Source organism: Tachysurus vachellii, chromosome 11 (assembly GCF_030014155.1).
Source record: "Tachysurus vachellii isolate PV-2020 chromosome 11, HZAU_Pvac_v1, whole genome shotgun sequence".
Taxonomy (NCBI): domain Eukaryota; kingdom Metazoa; phylum Chordata; class Actinopteri; order Siluriformes; family Bagridae; genus Tachysurus; species Tachysurus vachellii.
The window spans coordinates 23,817,801-23,833,202 of NC_083470.1; the positions used below are offsets into that span (position 1 = coordinate 23,817,801).

Here is a 15,402-nt window from a genome sequence, read left to right on the forward strand (position 1 = left end):
AGCCTTTATTAAATTTGTAAGAGGATGGATTCCCCGATGGATTCCCTGCTGAGTTCTACAAACACTTTTGGTCCATTTTATCACCAATTTTTATCCGTATGATTACTGAATCAAAAAAAAATCAAAACTCCCAGATACTATGAACACAGCCACAATTTCACTCCTTCTTAAACCGACCCAACATTACCATCAAATTATTGCCCAATTTCCCTAATCAATGTAGACATTAAAATCATCGCCAAAGCACTAGCTCATAGAACACACCAGAAGTCACACCATCTATAATCCATCCAGATCAAACCGGTTTCATCAAAGGCAGACTTTCATCCAACAACACATGCAGACTTTTGATGCATTATGAAACTTTTGTTTATTATACAAACTTGATGCATTATTCATCAACTCAAAAAACCAAAACCATCATAGTTACTCTCGACACAGAAAAAGCTTTTGATAAGGTCAATTGGAAATTCCTGTTTTCCACATTAGAGAGGTTTGGTTTTGGGGAGTCATTCATTAATTGGATCAAAATTCTGTATACATCACCTTCAGCCACTGTCATCACCAATGGACTAACATCACATATCTTCACGCTGCAACGGGGGACTAGACAAGGATGCCCACTCTCCCCTTCATTATTTACCATTTTCATTGAACCATTAGCAGCAGCTATACGTCAAAACAGCTATATTAAAGGAATTCAAACACTAAACATGCACCACAAAATTTGTCTTTTTACTCTGATGATATATTACTATATTTACAAGACCCCTCATCATCATTACAAGAAACGATTAAACTCGTTGATTCATTCTCAAATATCTCTGAATACTCGATCAACTGGAGTAAATCAGCCATACTTTCATTACATTCCAACAGCTTGTATGTGACATCCCAGACATCACCTATTCCTTTGTGCACTAACTATATCACATACCTGGGCATTAATGTTTCCCCCAGGCTGTCAGAGCTGTTTGGACTCAATTTTACTCCATTACTTAAAACAATAAATGATGACCTTCACCGCTGGATGAATTTACCACTATCCATTATGGGAAGAATATCAGTAATTAAAATGACTATACTCCCTAAATTAAACTATTTATTTACTCCAGCACTACCCACCCTCACCTGGTTTAAATCACTAGATTCAATCTTCACTAAATTCTATTGGAAAAATAAGACTCCAAGAATTGGGGCCTCACACCTCCAGGGTCGGGGTTCGATTCCCGCCTCCACCTTGTGTGTGTGGAGTTTGCATGCTCTCCCCGTGCCTCGGGGGTTTCCTCCGGGTACTCCGGTTTCCTCCCCCGGTCCAAAGCCATGCATGGTAGGTTGATTGGCATCTCTGGAAAATTGTCCCTAGTGTGTGATTGTGTGAGTGAATGAGAGTGTGTGTGTGTGTGCCCTGCGATGGGTTGGCACGCCGTCCAGGGTGTATCCTGCCTTGATGCCCAATGACGCCTGAGATAGGCACAGGCTCCCCGTGACCCGAGGTAGTTCGGATAAGCGGTAGAAGATGAATGAATGAATGAATGAATGAATGAATGAATGATATTTTCCTCTTTGATTTATATATACATATATATATATATATATATATATATATATATATATATATATATATATATATATATATATATATATCACTGATTCTTGAGATAAGGGACAAAAGTACTTTTAAAAAGTGACAAACAAAAAAATCGATCCTACATTAATTTGAACTGATATCTTCATAAACACGGGTCTCATCTATCATACCATGAAAAGGAACAGGTTTTTTATTTAACCACTTTTTATAAAAATGTACATTTACTCGCTTAGTAAGTTGATATTTGTCAACTCCGTCTGACACATGAAAATATGTTTTTTGTGTGTTTGATCAATTCAACAACACTGTAAAGTCTTTAAGTGTGTAGATAGCAAGGTGTGCCTTAGCAAGGTTAAGTGATAAATTGTATTCTATACACTTTCAATATTATTTTACATTGTTTTGGAATTAGCCAATTTAAATTACCTTCATTTAGTTTACTGATTTTTTCATTTTTAATATATACAATCAATGGTTTTGTGCACACAAGACACTGATGCATGTAGATAAGTTGGTGTTTTAATGTATGAACACACTCAATTGTACAAAAGAAACATACATTTTTTTATAAAAATAAAAAATCTTCATCTTACGGTGTTGACACACAACTAACGGTGTTGACACACAATTGGCGGTGTTGACAAACTAATCGAGAATTAAACCGATTAAAGATATTTACCTAGTTTTAACAAGGGAAAGGGTATCAAACTTCAAACAAAGAGTACCTGGTGACAGGATCTTTAAGGCACACATGAAAATGTCAAAATGTTCCTGGTATCAAAAGAAAAAAGCAAATGTATCTGGAGCTCCTCTATTGCTCATCTATATTCAGACTAAACTGTAAATCTAACAACTGATTTGAAAGAGGACACAATAAGCTGAGATCTAACTAAGAAAAGTATGTAATAGTGTTAATAGTGTACAAATGTTGAAGTGTAACAGGATCCAGAATTCTCCCCATGCATTTCCTGACTACTTCCAAAGACTCACTGAAAAAATTGAACAATCAGATTCCTAATGTCAGTGTTTCTGTAAATCTAAATTGGTTGAAATGTCTGTTGTAATTCCATCTATACTTTAACACCTAATTTTGGTCCTAATTCTCCTACTTGTTTTACTTTTTTGTTTTGGACCCTGTCCTTCCATCTTTGTCTCTCCTTTTCTAACTGGTCTCTTCTGCTTTCTGGGTCACTGTTAATTCTTTCTCTCCTTTTTCTCTGGTACTCTCTGTTTCTGTTTCTTTGCTCCTCCACTGACAGTTTTGGTCTAGCCATGTCTGCCTACAGTACAGATAAAATATATTAAGATATTTTAAGTCAATCAACATGTATACTTAGATCATAATATCATGTTATGTAGTTGTTATACACTAGCATTCAAAAGTTTAGCGTCACTCACTTGTTCTTTATTTATATTTTTTCCATATTACAGATAAATAATAAACTCGTCCAAACTACGGCATAACACAAATGTAACTGTGAGAATTATATTGGTGACTAAAAGCATCCAAAATAAATAAAAACTCTGTTATATTTTATCATCTGAAGTGCAGTCACCCTTTGCCTAGAAGTTGCAAAACCGTACGCGTGTCATTTTTTCAAGAAGCTTCTTAAATTTTCAGTTTAGGATGAATTTTGAAGAGTATAGAAGGAGTTCATATTTAATCTGGGCTCTTATTGGCTGTTTTTCTTCAGTATTCAGTGTAGGTCATCTATTTCAAAAATAATATTTTAAAATAAAATATTAGTTTTCTAATAACAGAAATTAATCTGTTTGGCACAGGTATATTTTTGTCTACAAAAGTAATTTCAATTACTTAATAAGTATTTGGGAGCACTTTTCCACTCCGTCAGCTTACATGTCAACACCGTCAGACAAAATATCTGACAGATTAAGTTTTTTCAACTTAATCAGGTCTAATAAATGGTAGCCATTTTGATTTTCCTCAGTGGTCAGCTACCTCAAAACTAAACCAAAATACCAACTTTTATTTCAAAATTCTTGATTAAAATGATCCCTACTTTGAATACAGTGTTGACACATAAAAGCTGTGACCACAGGGATTTCAACTTGTTTTCTGTATATTTCTGTAAAAAAAATGTAAAACTTACGAGGCCATGTGTTGGACTGCTGCATCCATCAACAGACAAAATTCAAAGGCGGTCCTCAGGGTTAAAGCTGACCAAAATATCCCTGATTTATTTCGAATTTGAAAAATATCTGACGGAGTTGACATGAATTGATGGCAGATTTTGAAAGGCTGTTGTTAATGTATAAAATAATGTAATTTTCACTTTAAGTATTCTGTGATATTTTATTAAGCCATGCAATTAACCTCATGTTCATATTTGTGCATTTTGGGCATTTTAAAACACTTTTTTTTGCAGTTTGATACTGTGACCTCTACAGAGGATGAGTTCATTTGCATGGACTTTCATAGTACAGTTCCAGTATTTCATAAAATTACTATGAAATAACATAAATATATACAAAACTAAGGGTCAAAACATACACAAGTCTTTCATATCCAACTTTTAAAGCCTTTTTAAATGAAACAATTTATTGTTTTTTAAGGCAAATTGTAACTTTTTAAAATTGTAATTTTGATGGGGGACATGTTTTGTCCCTTATCTTGAGAATCAGTGATATATAAATATATATATATATATATATATATATATATATATATATATATATATATATATATATATATATATATATATATATATATATATATATGTGTGTGTGTATATATATGTATACATATATATATATATATATATATATATACACATATATATATATATATATATATATATATATATATATATATATATATATATATATATATATATATATATATATATATATATATATATATATATATATTTATATATATATATATATATATATATATATATATATATGTGTGTGTGTGTGTATACATATATATGTATACATATATATGTATACACACACACATATATATATATATATATATATATATATATATATATATATATATATATATATATATATATATATATATATATATGTGTATACATATATATGTATACATATATATGTATACACACACACACATATATATATACACACACATAAATATATGTTAATTGTCATTACGTGGATATAAGGATAAATATTTATGAATATTCAGGAAATAATTGTCTGGCCAACCTGAATAGTTGGTATGTTTACATTAGGCCTATGCTTTTTCGTTTACTGGGAAAGATTTTCAGAATGAAGTTCTGTGTTCTAAAACCATTGACGTACTTTGTAATGAAGTACGATGTACTCTGTTACTCTCTTTAGTACATTGCTTCGCAAAGACTATAACACACATGAGGGTTTAAATAGATTCAGTAATCAAGAGCAAAACTGAAAATCGGCCAGCTTAATCATGACACGTGAGTGAAACAGGAGACAGGACAATAATCAAAACAAAAGGCACATGGCTACATAAACAAACAACGGACAACGCAGAACAGAGGTTGAAGTGAGCTCCATAAAGCTGTAGACTGCTGCACACACTGGACAGCTAATTACAGTATGTGCATGTGCTGTACGCCGCCTTGTTGGCCTCTAGAAGAGTTCAGCACAGGGGGCCTCCAGAAAGAGCTAGAAAGCAGCCAGGTTGATCACATTGTAGCTGGTCACCATAGTATGATTTTTTTTACAACCCACCCACAACCCACTCCTTTTAGCTAACCGATTTAATTGGGCAAACATGGTATGTTAGCAGTATAGACAAACAAAGACCAACACCTTATTTAAACATTATAATAAGACTAACAAAGTCATATTAACATGCATGTTACAGCCCCCTTTTCTGCTGTATATAAAGACAGATTTCAGTTGCAGATTTTGGAGTATCGGATCATCCAGACTTAACTTCGAAACAGTGAGTGTGCATTCCAACATTATTGGGATTGTTTGTGATTCTGATCTATGTATATATATATATATATATATATATATATATATATATATATATATATATATATATATATATATATATATATATACACACACATGTCATGCTGATATTTATTTACTTTATTTACTTGTTTGGGGGCACGGTGGTTTAGTGGTTAGCACGTTCTCCTCACACCTCCAGGGTTGGGGGTTGAATGAATGAATGAATGAATTTACTTGTTTTGTTCGACAGACCATGATGAAGAAGGCAGTGCTCTTGTGTTTTGTCCTATTTGCGGTCATTTCTGTGACCACCGCAGCTAAATGCCTGCAACAGAAAACAGGTAAATAAACACATGTAGATGTCGTGCTGTGCTCATGTCTGTTCATATTGAGCTGCCATAACTTCTTTCTTTTTTCAGGTTTCTTCGTTTGTAATGATAGGGCTGATGATAAAATGTACTATCCTGGACAGAACTGGGTGAACAGCAGATGTCACTTTTGCAAATGCGAGACTCTATCTATGACCTGCTGTATGGGGTAATTAAACACAACAGTGATTATTCAAGCACAGGACGACCATTTCTAGTATATTGTATAACTGTTTTAAACACACAATCATCTACAAATCCTCTGACGTTCTCTTTTTTGTCAAGTTGTTTGTCTGTTTTCTTTTTTATTTATTTATTTGTTTGTTTGTTTGTTTGTTTGTCGTAGAATGCGAGATGCAGCTGGAAAGTGCAACAAACTTCCATAGCAACACCGCTGGAAAATAAATCCAGAGATTTACAGTGACGGATTTGAGTCTCCATGTTGTTCAACTGTGATTAATCAAATGATGAGACTCATTTTATACAATGTCATGAAATAAATAATGAAGATAAATAAAGCAACAGTGCATTATGCAAATAACGCAAAGTTTTTTGTTTTCTTTTGGGCAGCAGCAGCTACCTATAATTTATTAAGAAAATGAAAGGAAAAGCACATTAGAAGACATTAAAAGAACAAAAATCCTGAACGGTATAATAAATGACATTAAGGGTGAGGAAAAAAGGTGTCGACTTCTACGGTGAATTGAAGCACACACAGACTCAAAAACTTACAATTACAACTACCTAGAGCACAATTTTGCAGTCTGAAAGACTGTATTATTTAAAGGGTGTGATTTCAAACTGGTGTTTCATGAGTCCTGTAGTGTAGTGGTGAATCCTGGGAAGTGGAGTCCAAGGTAGTAATCGGCAGTGACATGACATTTTCATGTCCATAAAATTTATCCAGCCTTTGTTTTTTTAAAGTATAAGAAAACACGAAATAAAATAATTAAAATTATGTCAATTTTTATAGATGCTCTATCACTTGATCTACCTGCTAGTGATGCTAGTGAAATGTCTTCTGTGCACACAGCATGTAGAGCTGTGTGCACATTTTCCTTTCATTTAACAAACCTCAGTCATTGACCCAGAACTAGTGAATGAAAACTTTACTGGTTCCAGCATTACTAGGTGGTTGTCCTGCATCTTAAGGCTACAGTTAGTCCAAAATGCAGCTGCCAGGGTTCTAACAAGGACAAGAAAATATGATCATATAACCCCAATTTGATCATCTCTACATTGGCTACCTGTTAAGTTTAGAATTGATTACAAACTGTTGCTACTTATGTACAAGGCCATTAATGGTTTAGCTCCCACATATCTAACTAGTCTTCTAACACGCTACAATCCTTCACGGTCTCTGCGATTACAAAACTCAGGACTGCTGGTAGTTCACAGAATATCAAAATCTACTAAAGTTGGAAGGGCGTTTTTGTATTTACATCCCAAACTTTGAAATAGCCTTCCAGGCAGTTTTCAGGGCTCAGACACACTTTCCCAGTTTAAATGTAGATTAAAAACTTTCTCTTCAGTCAAGCATACATTTAACACTTCCCATAATCCTGTGCTCTAGTACATGCACATTATCATCTAGTGCTTGCCAATGTTATAAACAGCAGTTACGATAATTCCTCTACACTGCTTCTCTCTTCCTACCCATCCCGAGGCATCCAGAAATTGTACCAGCTCCGACTGCCTTCAATGTGTATGAAGATTTTGGACCTTCACTGAGATGAGGCCAACCATATGAGGATCCTGAGACATTTAGAGATTTACCAGCTCCAGAAAGACAGAAGCAGTGGAGAGGGATTAACAAGCTGCTCTTCATAATATTAGCAAGCACTGGATGATAATGTGCATGTGGTCAGATGTATTAGAGCACAATATTATGGAAAGTATTAAGTGTACGCCTGACTAAAGAGATAAGATTTTAATCTACATTTAACCTGGAAAAGTGTGTCTGAGCCCCGAACACTATCAGGAAGACTATTCCAATGTTTGGGAGCTAAATACAAAAACGCTCTACCCCCTTTAGTAGACTTAGATATTCTGGGAACTACCAGAAGTCCTGAGTTTTGTGATCTCAGAGACCGTGAAGGATTGTAACATAAGTAGCAGCAGTTTGTAATCAATTCTATACATACCAGGTAGCCATGGTAAAGATGATAAAATTGGGTTTATATGATAATATTTTCTTGTCCTGGTTAGAACTCTGGCAGCTGCATTTTGGACTAACTGTAGCCTATTTATTTAAGATGCAGGACAACCACCTAGTAATGCATTACAGTAGTCCAGTCTAATGGTCATGAATGCATGAACTAGCGTCTTAGCATGAAGATAGGATTCTTAGCTTGGCAATATTTCTAAGGTGGAAGAAGGCTGGTTTTGTAATTTGGGTGATATGATTTTGAAAAGACAAGTTGCTGTCTAATATAACACCCAGGTCTTACACTGTTGAGCTGGTAGTTATAGTACATCCCTCTAAATGGAAGTTGAAGTGTCAGAGCTTCTGTGTACTGGTTTTTGGACCGATAAGTAGTATTTCTGTCTTATCAGAGTTTAACAACAGAAAATTACAGGTCATCCAATCTTTTTAATCTTGATTTTTTTTGTGTTATACAGTATTAATCTTTTTATTAACCGTTTGTTTTATGTTTATGTTCTGTAAAGCTGCTTTGTGACAATGTCTATTGTTAAAAGTGCTATAGAAATACATTCGAATTTGGTTCAAAATCAAAATAGTATACAGAGTATACAGAAGAAACCCCTGAAGCACAGGGAGATCAAACAGACTCTGCATACATAGGGTGGAGGCAGGAATCCCAACAAAAAAAGGTGCATGGTGCATGCAAAGATCTAATGTAAACATACCAACTATTCCACTTTTAACTAGTTTTGTTAAAAGTGGAATAGTTGGTATGTTTACATTAGACCTTTGCATTTGCTTTTACTGTGTAAGATTTTCAGAATAAAGTTCTGTGTTCTAAATCCAATGAAGTACTTTGTATTGAAGTACGATTTACTCTGTTTAATACATTGCTTTAAAAAGACTATAACACAAATGAGGGCTTGAAATGAAATCTGTATGGTGGCCGAGAAGTGCAAAACACATTAACAAATCCGAAAACACATTAACAAATCTGAAAAGAAATTAACAAATCCGAAAACACATTAACAAATCCTAAAACAAATGAACAAATCCAAAAACACATTAACAAATCCGAAAACACATTAACAAATCTGAAAACACAAGGACAATCAGACAACCCGGAAACGGTAGGTATCGTTTTTGAATGGAAACTTACCGATCATTGGACAAGACACCTGTCACTCAAGATATACAGGTATGGAATCTTATGTGTAAAGTTCTCCGTTTAAATATAAGAAAATAACAGAATTAATCCACAGTAATCCATTCCATACATCCATTCCAACTTTTCCCTGCGGCAGACTGTTGAACTTCATGTATACCTTGAGTGACAGGTGTCTTGTCCAATCACAAACTATAACAACCTCTTCCGGGTTGTCTGAAATGTCATTGTGTTTTCTGATTTGTTAATGTGTTTTCTGATTTGTTAATGTGTTTCGTGCACCGATTCAGACAACCCGGAAGAGGTAGGTATATTATGTGAGGATAAAGGATAAAGGATAAAGGCTGCGAGGATAAAGGCTGCAGGACCTGATGGCTGCTTGCCTGTGCTGGATTACCTCCACCTCCCACTCCCTTCACCTGTTGCAAGTCGTGTGTTTATAGCATACTTGTTTATGTCCTTATGTTGCTGAGGAGTTTTTCCTGTTCCCACACTGTACTCCCCACAGGAGCATAGTCTGGGGGTTGTTTTTTTTTCCTCCTCCCTTCCCTCATGTTGTGCTGCATTTCTTCTTCAATCCCCTGTCTTCCTGTCCTCCCCCCCTTGTCATATTGTATGTATTGTATGTATGGACAGGTTGATGGCTAATTTCGCTGGTACCAGTGTCCAGTGACAATAAAGGCTACTACTACTACTACTCATAACATAATTTTATTAACAATAAAGCAATAATGGATTACGCAAATTCCGCAAAGTTTTTTTTTAATTTGTTTGAAAGTCCATATTTTTAAAAGGGCGATTGTGATTTCGAACCGGTGTTTCGTGAGTCATGGGAAGTGGAGTTCAAGATAGAAACCAACAGCGACGTGACATTTTTACAATTATACATTTTTAAAAAAGTTATTCAGGTTTCTTATACAGATATATACCAACCTTATTAGAGAAAAAAGTAACAAGGTGTATGCGCTTCATAATTCTAAACTTGTGCTAGAAATTTCTTTGGAATGGTTGAAAATGATTTTATATATACTGATAATTTTTAGTCTGACCAAACACACACACACACACAGAGAGAGAGAGAGAGAGAGAGAGAGAGAGAGAGAGAGAGAGAGAGAGAGAGAGAGAGAGAGAGAGTCATTGCTGCTCTCTGGCATTAGGTGGCACTAGCACTACACACCCAGTACATTTTCATTCTTATAGACAAACTTTTTTTTCTATCTGTTTTGGAACATGTGGGGATACAGACTGAAAGACAGTGATGAACAATCATACACACACTCCCACCTCTCTCTCTCTCTCTCTCTCTCTCTCTCTCTCTCTCTCTCTCTCTCTAATTCTCATTCCTTCTAATGCCGAATCGAGAAACTGGGTCAGTGAGGTGCTTGATTCCATCCAGTACATGTCTGTGTTTATTTGTGCATGCAAAAAAGTTATTTTTATTTGTTTTTTAAAACAACCGGTTATCTCAGCTCACATTCCTGGACCACATTCCTGCATCATCTGTTAAATTGTTGTTGTGCTTTTTTTTGTTTGTTTGTTTTTTTGTTTTTGTTTTTGTTTTTTTTATATCCATTACTTAAGCATCCTTAATTGGTTCTGGAACTTTAAAGACACGCAAAACTATTTCCCAGGATGGTTTGACCCGATCTCAGGTTGCAGTGTGGAGTACCTGCAGTAAAGAAGACATCATTCTCAGACTTATGCTTCGAGATTTCCTTTCTTTTGTTTTGTCATATCAAGACCATGGCTCACACTAAGTGGAAGAGCTGGTCGATAGTGTTGTTGCTGTGTTTCTTGCTGGTGTGGATTGCTGATGGGAATGTGGGTTTATCTCCAGATGAAGGAGTAGCAACACCGTCCTGCTATGGAGGTTTCGACCTCTACTTCGTCTTGGATAAGTAAGTTTTCTTTGCACCTCAAATAATGATAGTTGATTAAAGGAAAGCCAAGCAGAATCCTGATGATCTGATGAATGCGGGGATCTTTTTTCCAAATCTCCCACCCAAGTCTTTCTTTCTTTCTTTCTTTCTTTCTTTCTTTCTTAATTTCTTTTTTACAGTCTCCCTGCACCCTTTCTTTCTTTCTTTCTTTCTTTCTTTCTTTCTTTCTTTCTTTATTTCTTTCTTTCTGACTAGTCTCCTTCCCTCCATCCATCCTTTCTTTCTTTCTTTCTTTCTTTCTTTCTTTCTTTCTTTCTTTCTTTCTTTCTTTCTTTCTTTCTTTCTTTCTTTCTTTCTGTCCAGTCTCCTTCCCTCCCTCCATCCATCCATCCTTTCTTTCTTTCTTTCTTTCTTTCTTTCTTTCTTTCTTTCTTAATATTTTGTGACTGAACTCTTACTTCAGGTTTGAGATCAGCAGTGATTAGGAGTAATCAGTAAATGGAGGAGGAGTTTGGTGTCAAAGGAAAGCTGAATTGCTGGTATCTCATATGGTTACGGGTCTTGTTTGTTGTTGAGTAGGTTGGTGGTTCAAGCCCCAGCACCATCAAGCTGTCACTGTTGGATAAAAGATGAAGGCTTCTTCTTAAAAATGCATTTCCTTATTTTCACCTGATGAAACAATTACTTCCTGTTAAGCACTTCCTTTTTGCCATATTTATTGCATCCTAAAACAATGATGCCTTGTATGAGACAGTGCAGTCATACTGAATTCTCTGTGCCAGTGCCTATAGCTACAATAAAAAATATCAACTTTTCCATGCAATGACATGCTCTTACAGTGAGGGTTTTAAATCCTCTTGGACCAGGGGTCTCATAATGAGCATTGTTTATTAATTTCTAATCAATAATAATAAATATAATAAGTTTGATACGTGGTTTATGATTCCCTAAAACCAATAAAAAATGTACTGACCCACAGGCTACGCTTCATGGATCTCATTTCCATCTTCTGATCCAATAAAGGTTTTTTGTCATGACATATGAAGCTCTATGAAGGACCTTAAACATCCTTAAAATAATTAACATCCAAAAAACAATTTATATAATGTTTCCATTCTTTCTATTGGAGAAAAGTTTCTTCAGACAATAAAATTCAGACAATAAAACTCTTTATGGCACTATGAAAAACTGGTTCTTTTAAGAACCATTCATTGAAAAACTCTTTGGGGAACCAAAACTGTTTCTTCTTAGAAACCTCTAGAAACCTTAGAGGGTACCTCCATTTTCCTCCCACCTCACCACCACAAATCATTTACATTTACATTTACAGCATTTGGCAGAAACCCTTATCCAGAGTGACGTACAAAAGTTCTTTGAAGTCTTTATCAATGAATACTTTAACTCTGGTTCACTGGGTTACAGATTTACAGTAGGATGCCATCAACCTATATCTATGTTCAGGGTTTTATTTTTATTAATATACACATAAACCAGTGATGGACTGCTGTATTCCTGGTTCATTCCTGGGATCCACTGCAACTTTGACAATGATTAAGTTTACTGCTGCTGCTGCTGCTGCTACTTCTGATGATGATGATGACGATGACGATGATCTATGCTGTACATATCGCCCTTACTCTTTCTGATTCTTGATGTTACTCAGCATGACAAACATACAGTTGCTAGGGAAATTAAAGGATTAGAACTATACATAAGAGTTACAGGAAGAAAGTAAACCAATGTTTGTTTGGCCAACCCTTCACACCCAAGTGTTAAATTGGTGGTGCTTCTCCGACTTTGCTTGACATGAATATACTATAATCTAAATTTGCATTTCTTTGGTCAATCAATTTAATTGAAATTTATTTGTATAGTACTTTTAAAATAAGATATTGCCACAGAATTCTGGTGTGGATTAAGATCCTGAAACAAGCCTGGAGTTGATGCTGACAAGAAAAAAACCCTGATGGAGGAAAATGACTATAAAATGATTATAACTCTTCACCATTTTTCTACAATTACGTAAAGTTAAAAAGTATGAAATATCTTGGACAGATGTTCAGTATGAGCGGGTAATAAAATGTACAGTCCTGGGATGAGCACACAACAGTCTTTATGATTACAGCAGCAGTTTTTTTTAGTATAGTCTTGTCCAGTGTTTAAGCGTGAAAGGCTTTACTATAACACGTCTTTGCCAGAAAAAAGAAAAGAGTCTGAATTATTGATAGTATTCCAATGGCACTAAGAAACTAAGAAACCATATTCAACAAATTACAGTCTGTTTTGTAAGACTTATAATATGGGATTAAATTTAACCCTTGTATGGTGTTCGGGTCTGTGAGACCCATATTCATAAACATCAATAGTTTTTAAAAACTTTGCTTCCTTGTAGATTTGTTGATTTTTTCCCCACTCATAACTTGATTAAATTTGATTTAATTTTCTTTTTTTTTTACTTAGATTTTATTAAAAAAAAAAATAAACGAGTAGCACTTTCATTAAAATAGGTGATGTAATAAAGGTAAAGAGCAAATATTAACCATATATGCTGTTTATATTGCTTGTAAATGGGATAAAGTAAACATCTGTAGAGTATTTTAACATAAAATTTTTGATTGTGTTGAATTAAAAACAAAAAAAAATGCAGCGGGTCCACCAGACCCACGAACACTGGCTGAGTAACAAAAATTCGAACACCATACAAGGGTTAATTTATGTTGAGAACCGAATATAGAAATAAATATCATTTATTTAACAACTCTTCTGTTCCTGGTGATGAACAAACCAACCGCTTTAGGTACTCCATGGAAGAATGAAGAACAATCTGTATTTTAGCTTTGCATGCTGTTTAACATTTAGTGCTCTTATCCTATGTGAATATTAAGAAAACATCATCAAAGGGTTGCAATGCATTTGGTCTGTTGGTATATAATATAACTTTTACAAAAAGTAAAAGCCTTATTACTTCCCAACAGACAAAAATGTTATTCTTTCTTTTTCCTTTCTCTTTATTTTACGCACTCCCTCTTCATCATGCTAACTAAGAAAATATTTACTAGCCTATTCATTTAAAAAATACTGTATTTAGTCAGATTTAATAACACATTTTTGCGTTAAAGCTTTGAATTATCCTGCTGAGATAACATCTTGATTTCATTATAAGGTTGATTGTTAATTATATAAGAACTTTAAGAAACCAAAGGATTAGTGCAGGGGCCCGAGCCAGAACCAGAGACAGGCTGAATTAATGGATAGACAAATGGAACAGCATCTGGTTATAATTGCAGTAGCTGCTTGGAGGCAGTCAACGTTTTACGCCGCAACGCTTTTGGTTCTGTATCAGACATGAGTGTATCGCATTTCAACCTGAGATTCATAAAAAAAAAAAAAAAAACATTATTAGCAGTATTGTTTTGTTGTTTCTGAGGTAAGCGCATGCTCACAACTCGTGCCACTTATCTGCATGGTAAAAAATACATTTGAGAAATCTTGTTGGACAAAACATATATAACACATTATTGAAGTCCTTACTTCACCTTTAAGCAAAATAATAATAAAAAAAAAATGTATACATTTTGTATCATATTTGTATAATATTTGATAAATTCATGGTAGTTTACCTATTATATTTTTACTGAGCACAAACTTATCATTGTATTTGAAACATTTCAAAGATTTCTTTTGGTTTGGTTCTTTTTTTTTGGTCCAGATAGGAACCTTTATACAGTACAACCTTTTTATTTCGCCTTATGGAAGGCAAAAACAGTTTTTGTCCTTTTTTAGGCACGGATGGACTTTACATTCCTATAGTAGACATGTGGGATGTAGATAAATGTCCCAAATTGATGTAGAGGTACAGCTGGTGTTATAGGCTTATTATACCGCAAATGCTGTTGAATTGAATCTGATTGGTCAGAAGATGGTGATTCATTTTCTATAATAGCAGCTCTGACAGCTCTCTGGTTTACATCACATGTTTATATTAAAGTGCTTGTTGTAAATCTAATTGTTTCTATACATATTTATGAACAGTACTGAGTGTAATTATTGATGTGGTGAAGTCTTTTATTAGATGACATTTAATTAGTAAGGAGTCATCAGTAAGGAGTCACTCCGGTGTCACATTTTATTCCTTAAAACCCAAACCATGTACTGGAATTCTGAGACTTTTTTTAAAGACTTTTAAAGTTTAAATCGTTATAATTAGCTGAACAGTTACATTGAAACGACTGCATTTCCTAAAACACTACACTTGCATGTCATATATATGTTGATGCAGTGTATGCTGCTGCATCACAACTCACAACTGTTTC

At 34.5% G+C, this 15,402-nt stretch overlaps 1 protein-coding gene across 2 annotated transcripts in view; it reads left to right on the forward strand.

Annotated features, from left to right (window-relative positions):
- The first annotated feature begins 10,594 nt into the window (after window positions 1-10,594).
- LOC132853841 (anthrax toxin receptor 1-like) overlaps window positions 10,595-15,402 on the forward strand; it is a 38,386-nt gene continuing 33,578 nt past the window's right edge. Inside the window, exon 1 of one of the 2 annotated variants that reach the window (XM_060881845.1) lies at window positions 10,595-11,107. In XM_060881845.1, coding sequence (XP_060737828.1) covers window positions 10,953-11,107 — 155 coding nt within the window. In that variant the 5' untranslated portion in view covers window positions 10,595-10,952. The remainder of the gene's footprint in view (window positions 11,108-15,402) is intronic. The other variant, XM_060881844.1, reaches the window with a different exon arrangement.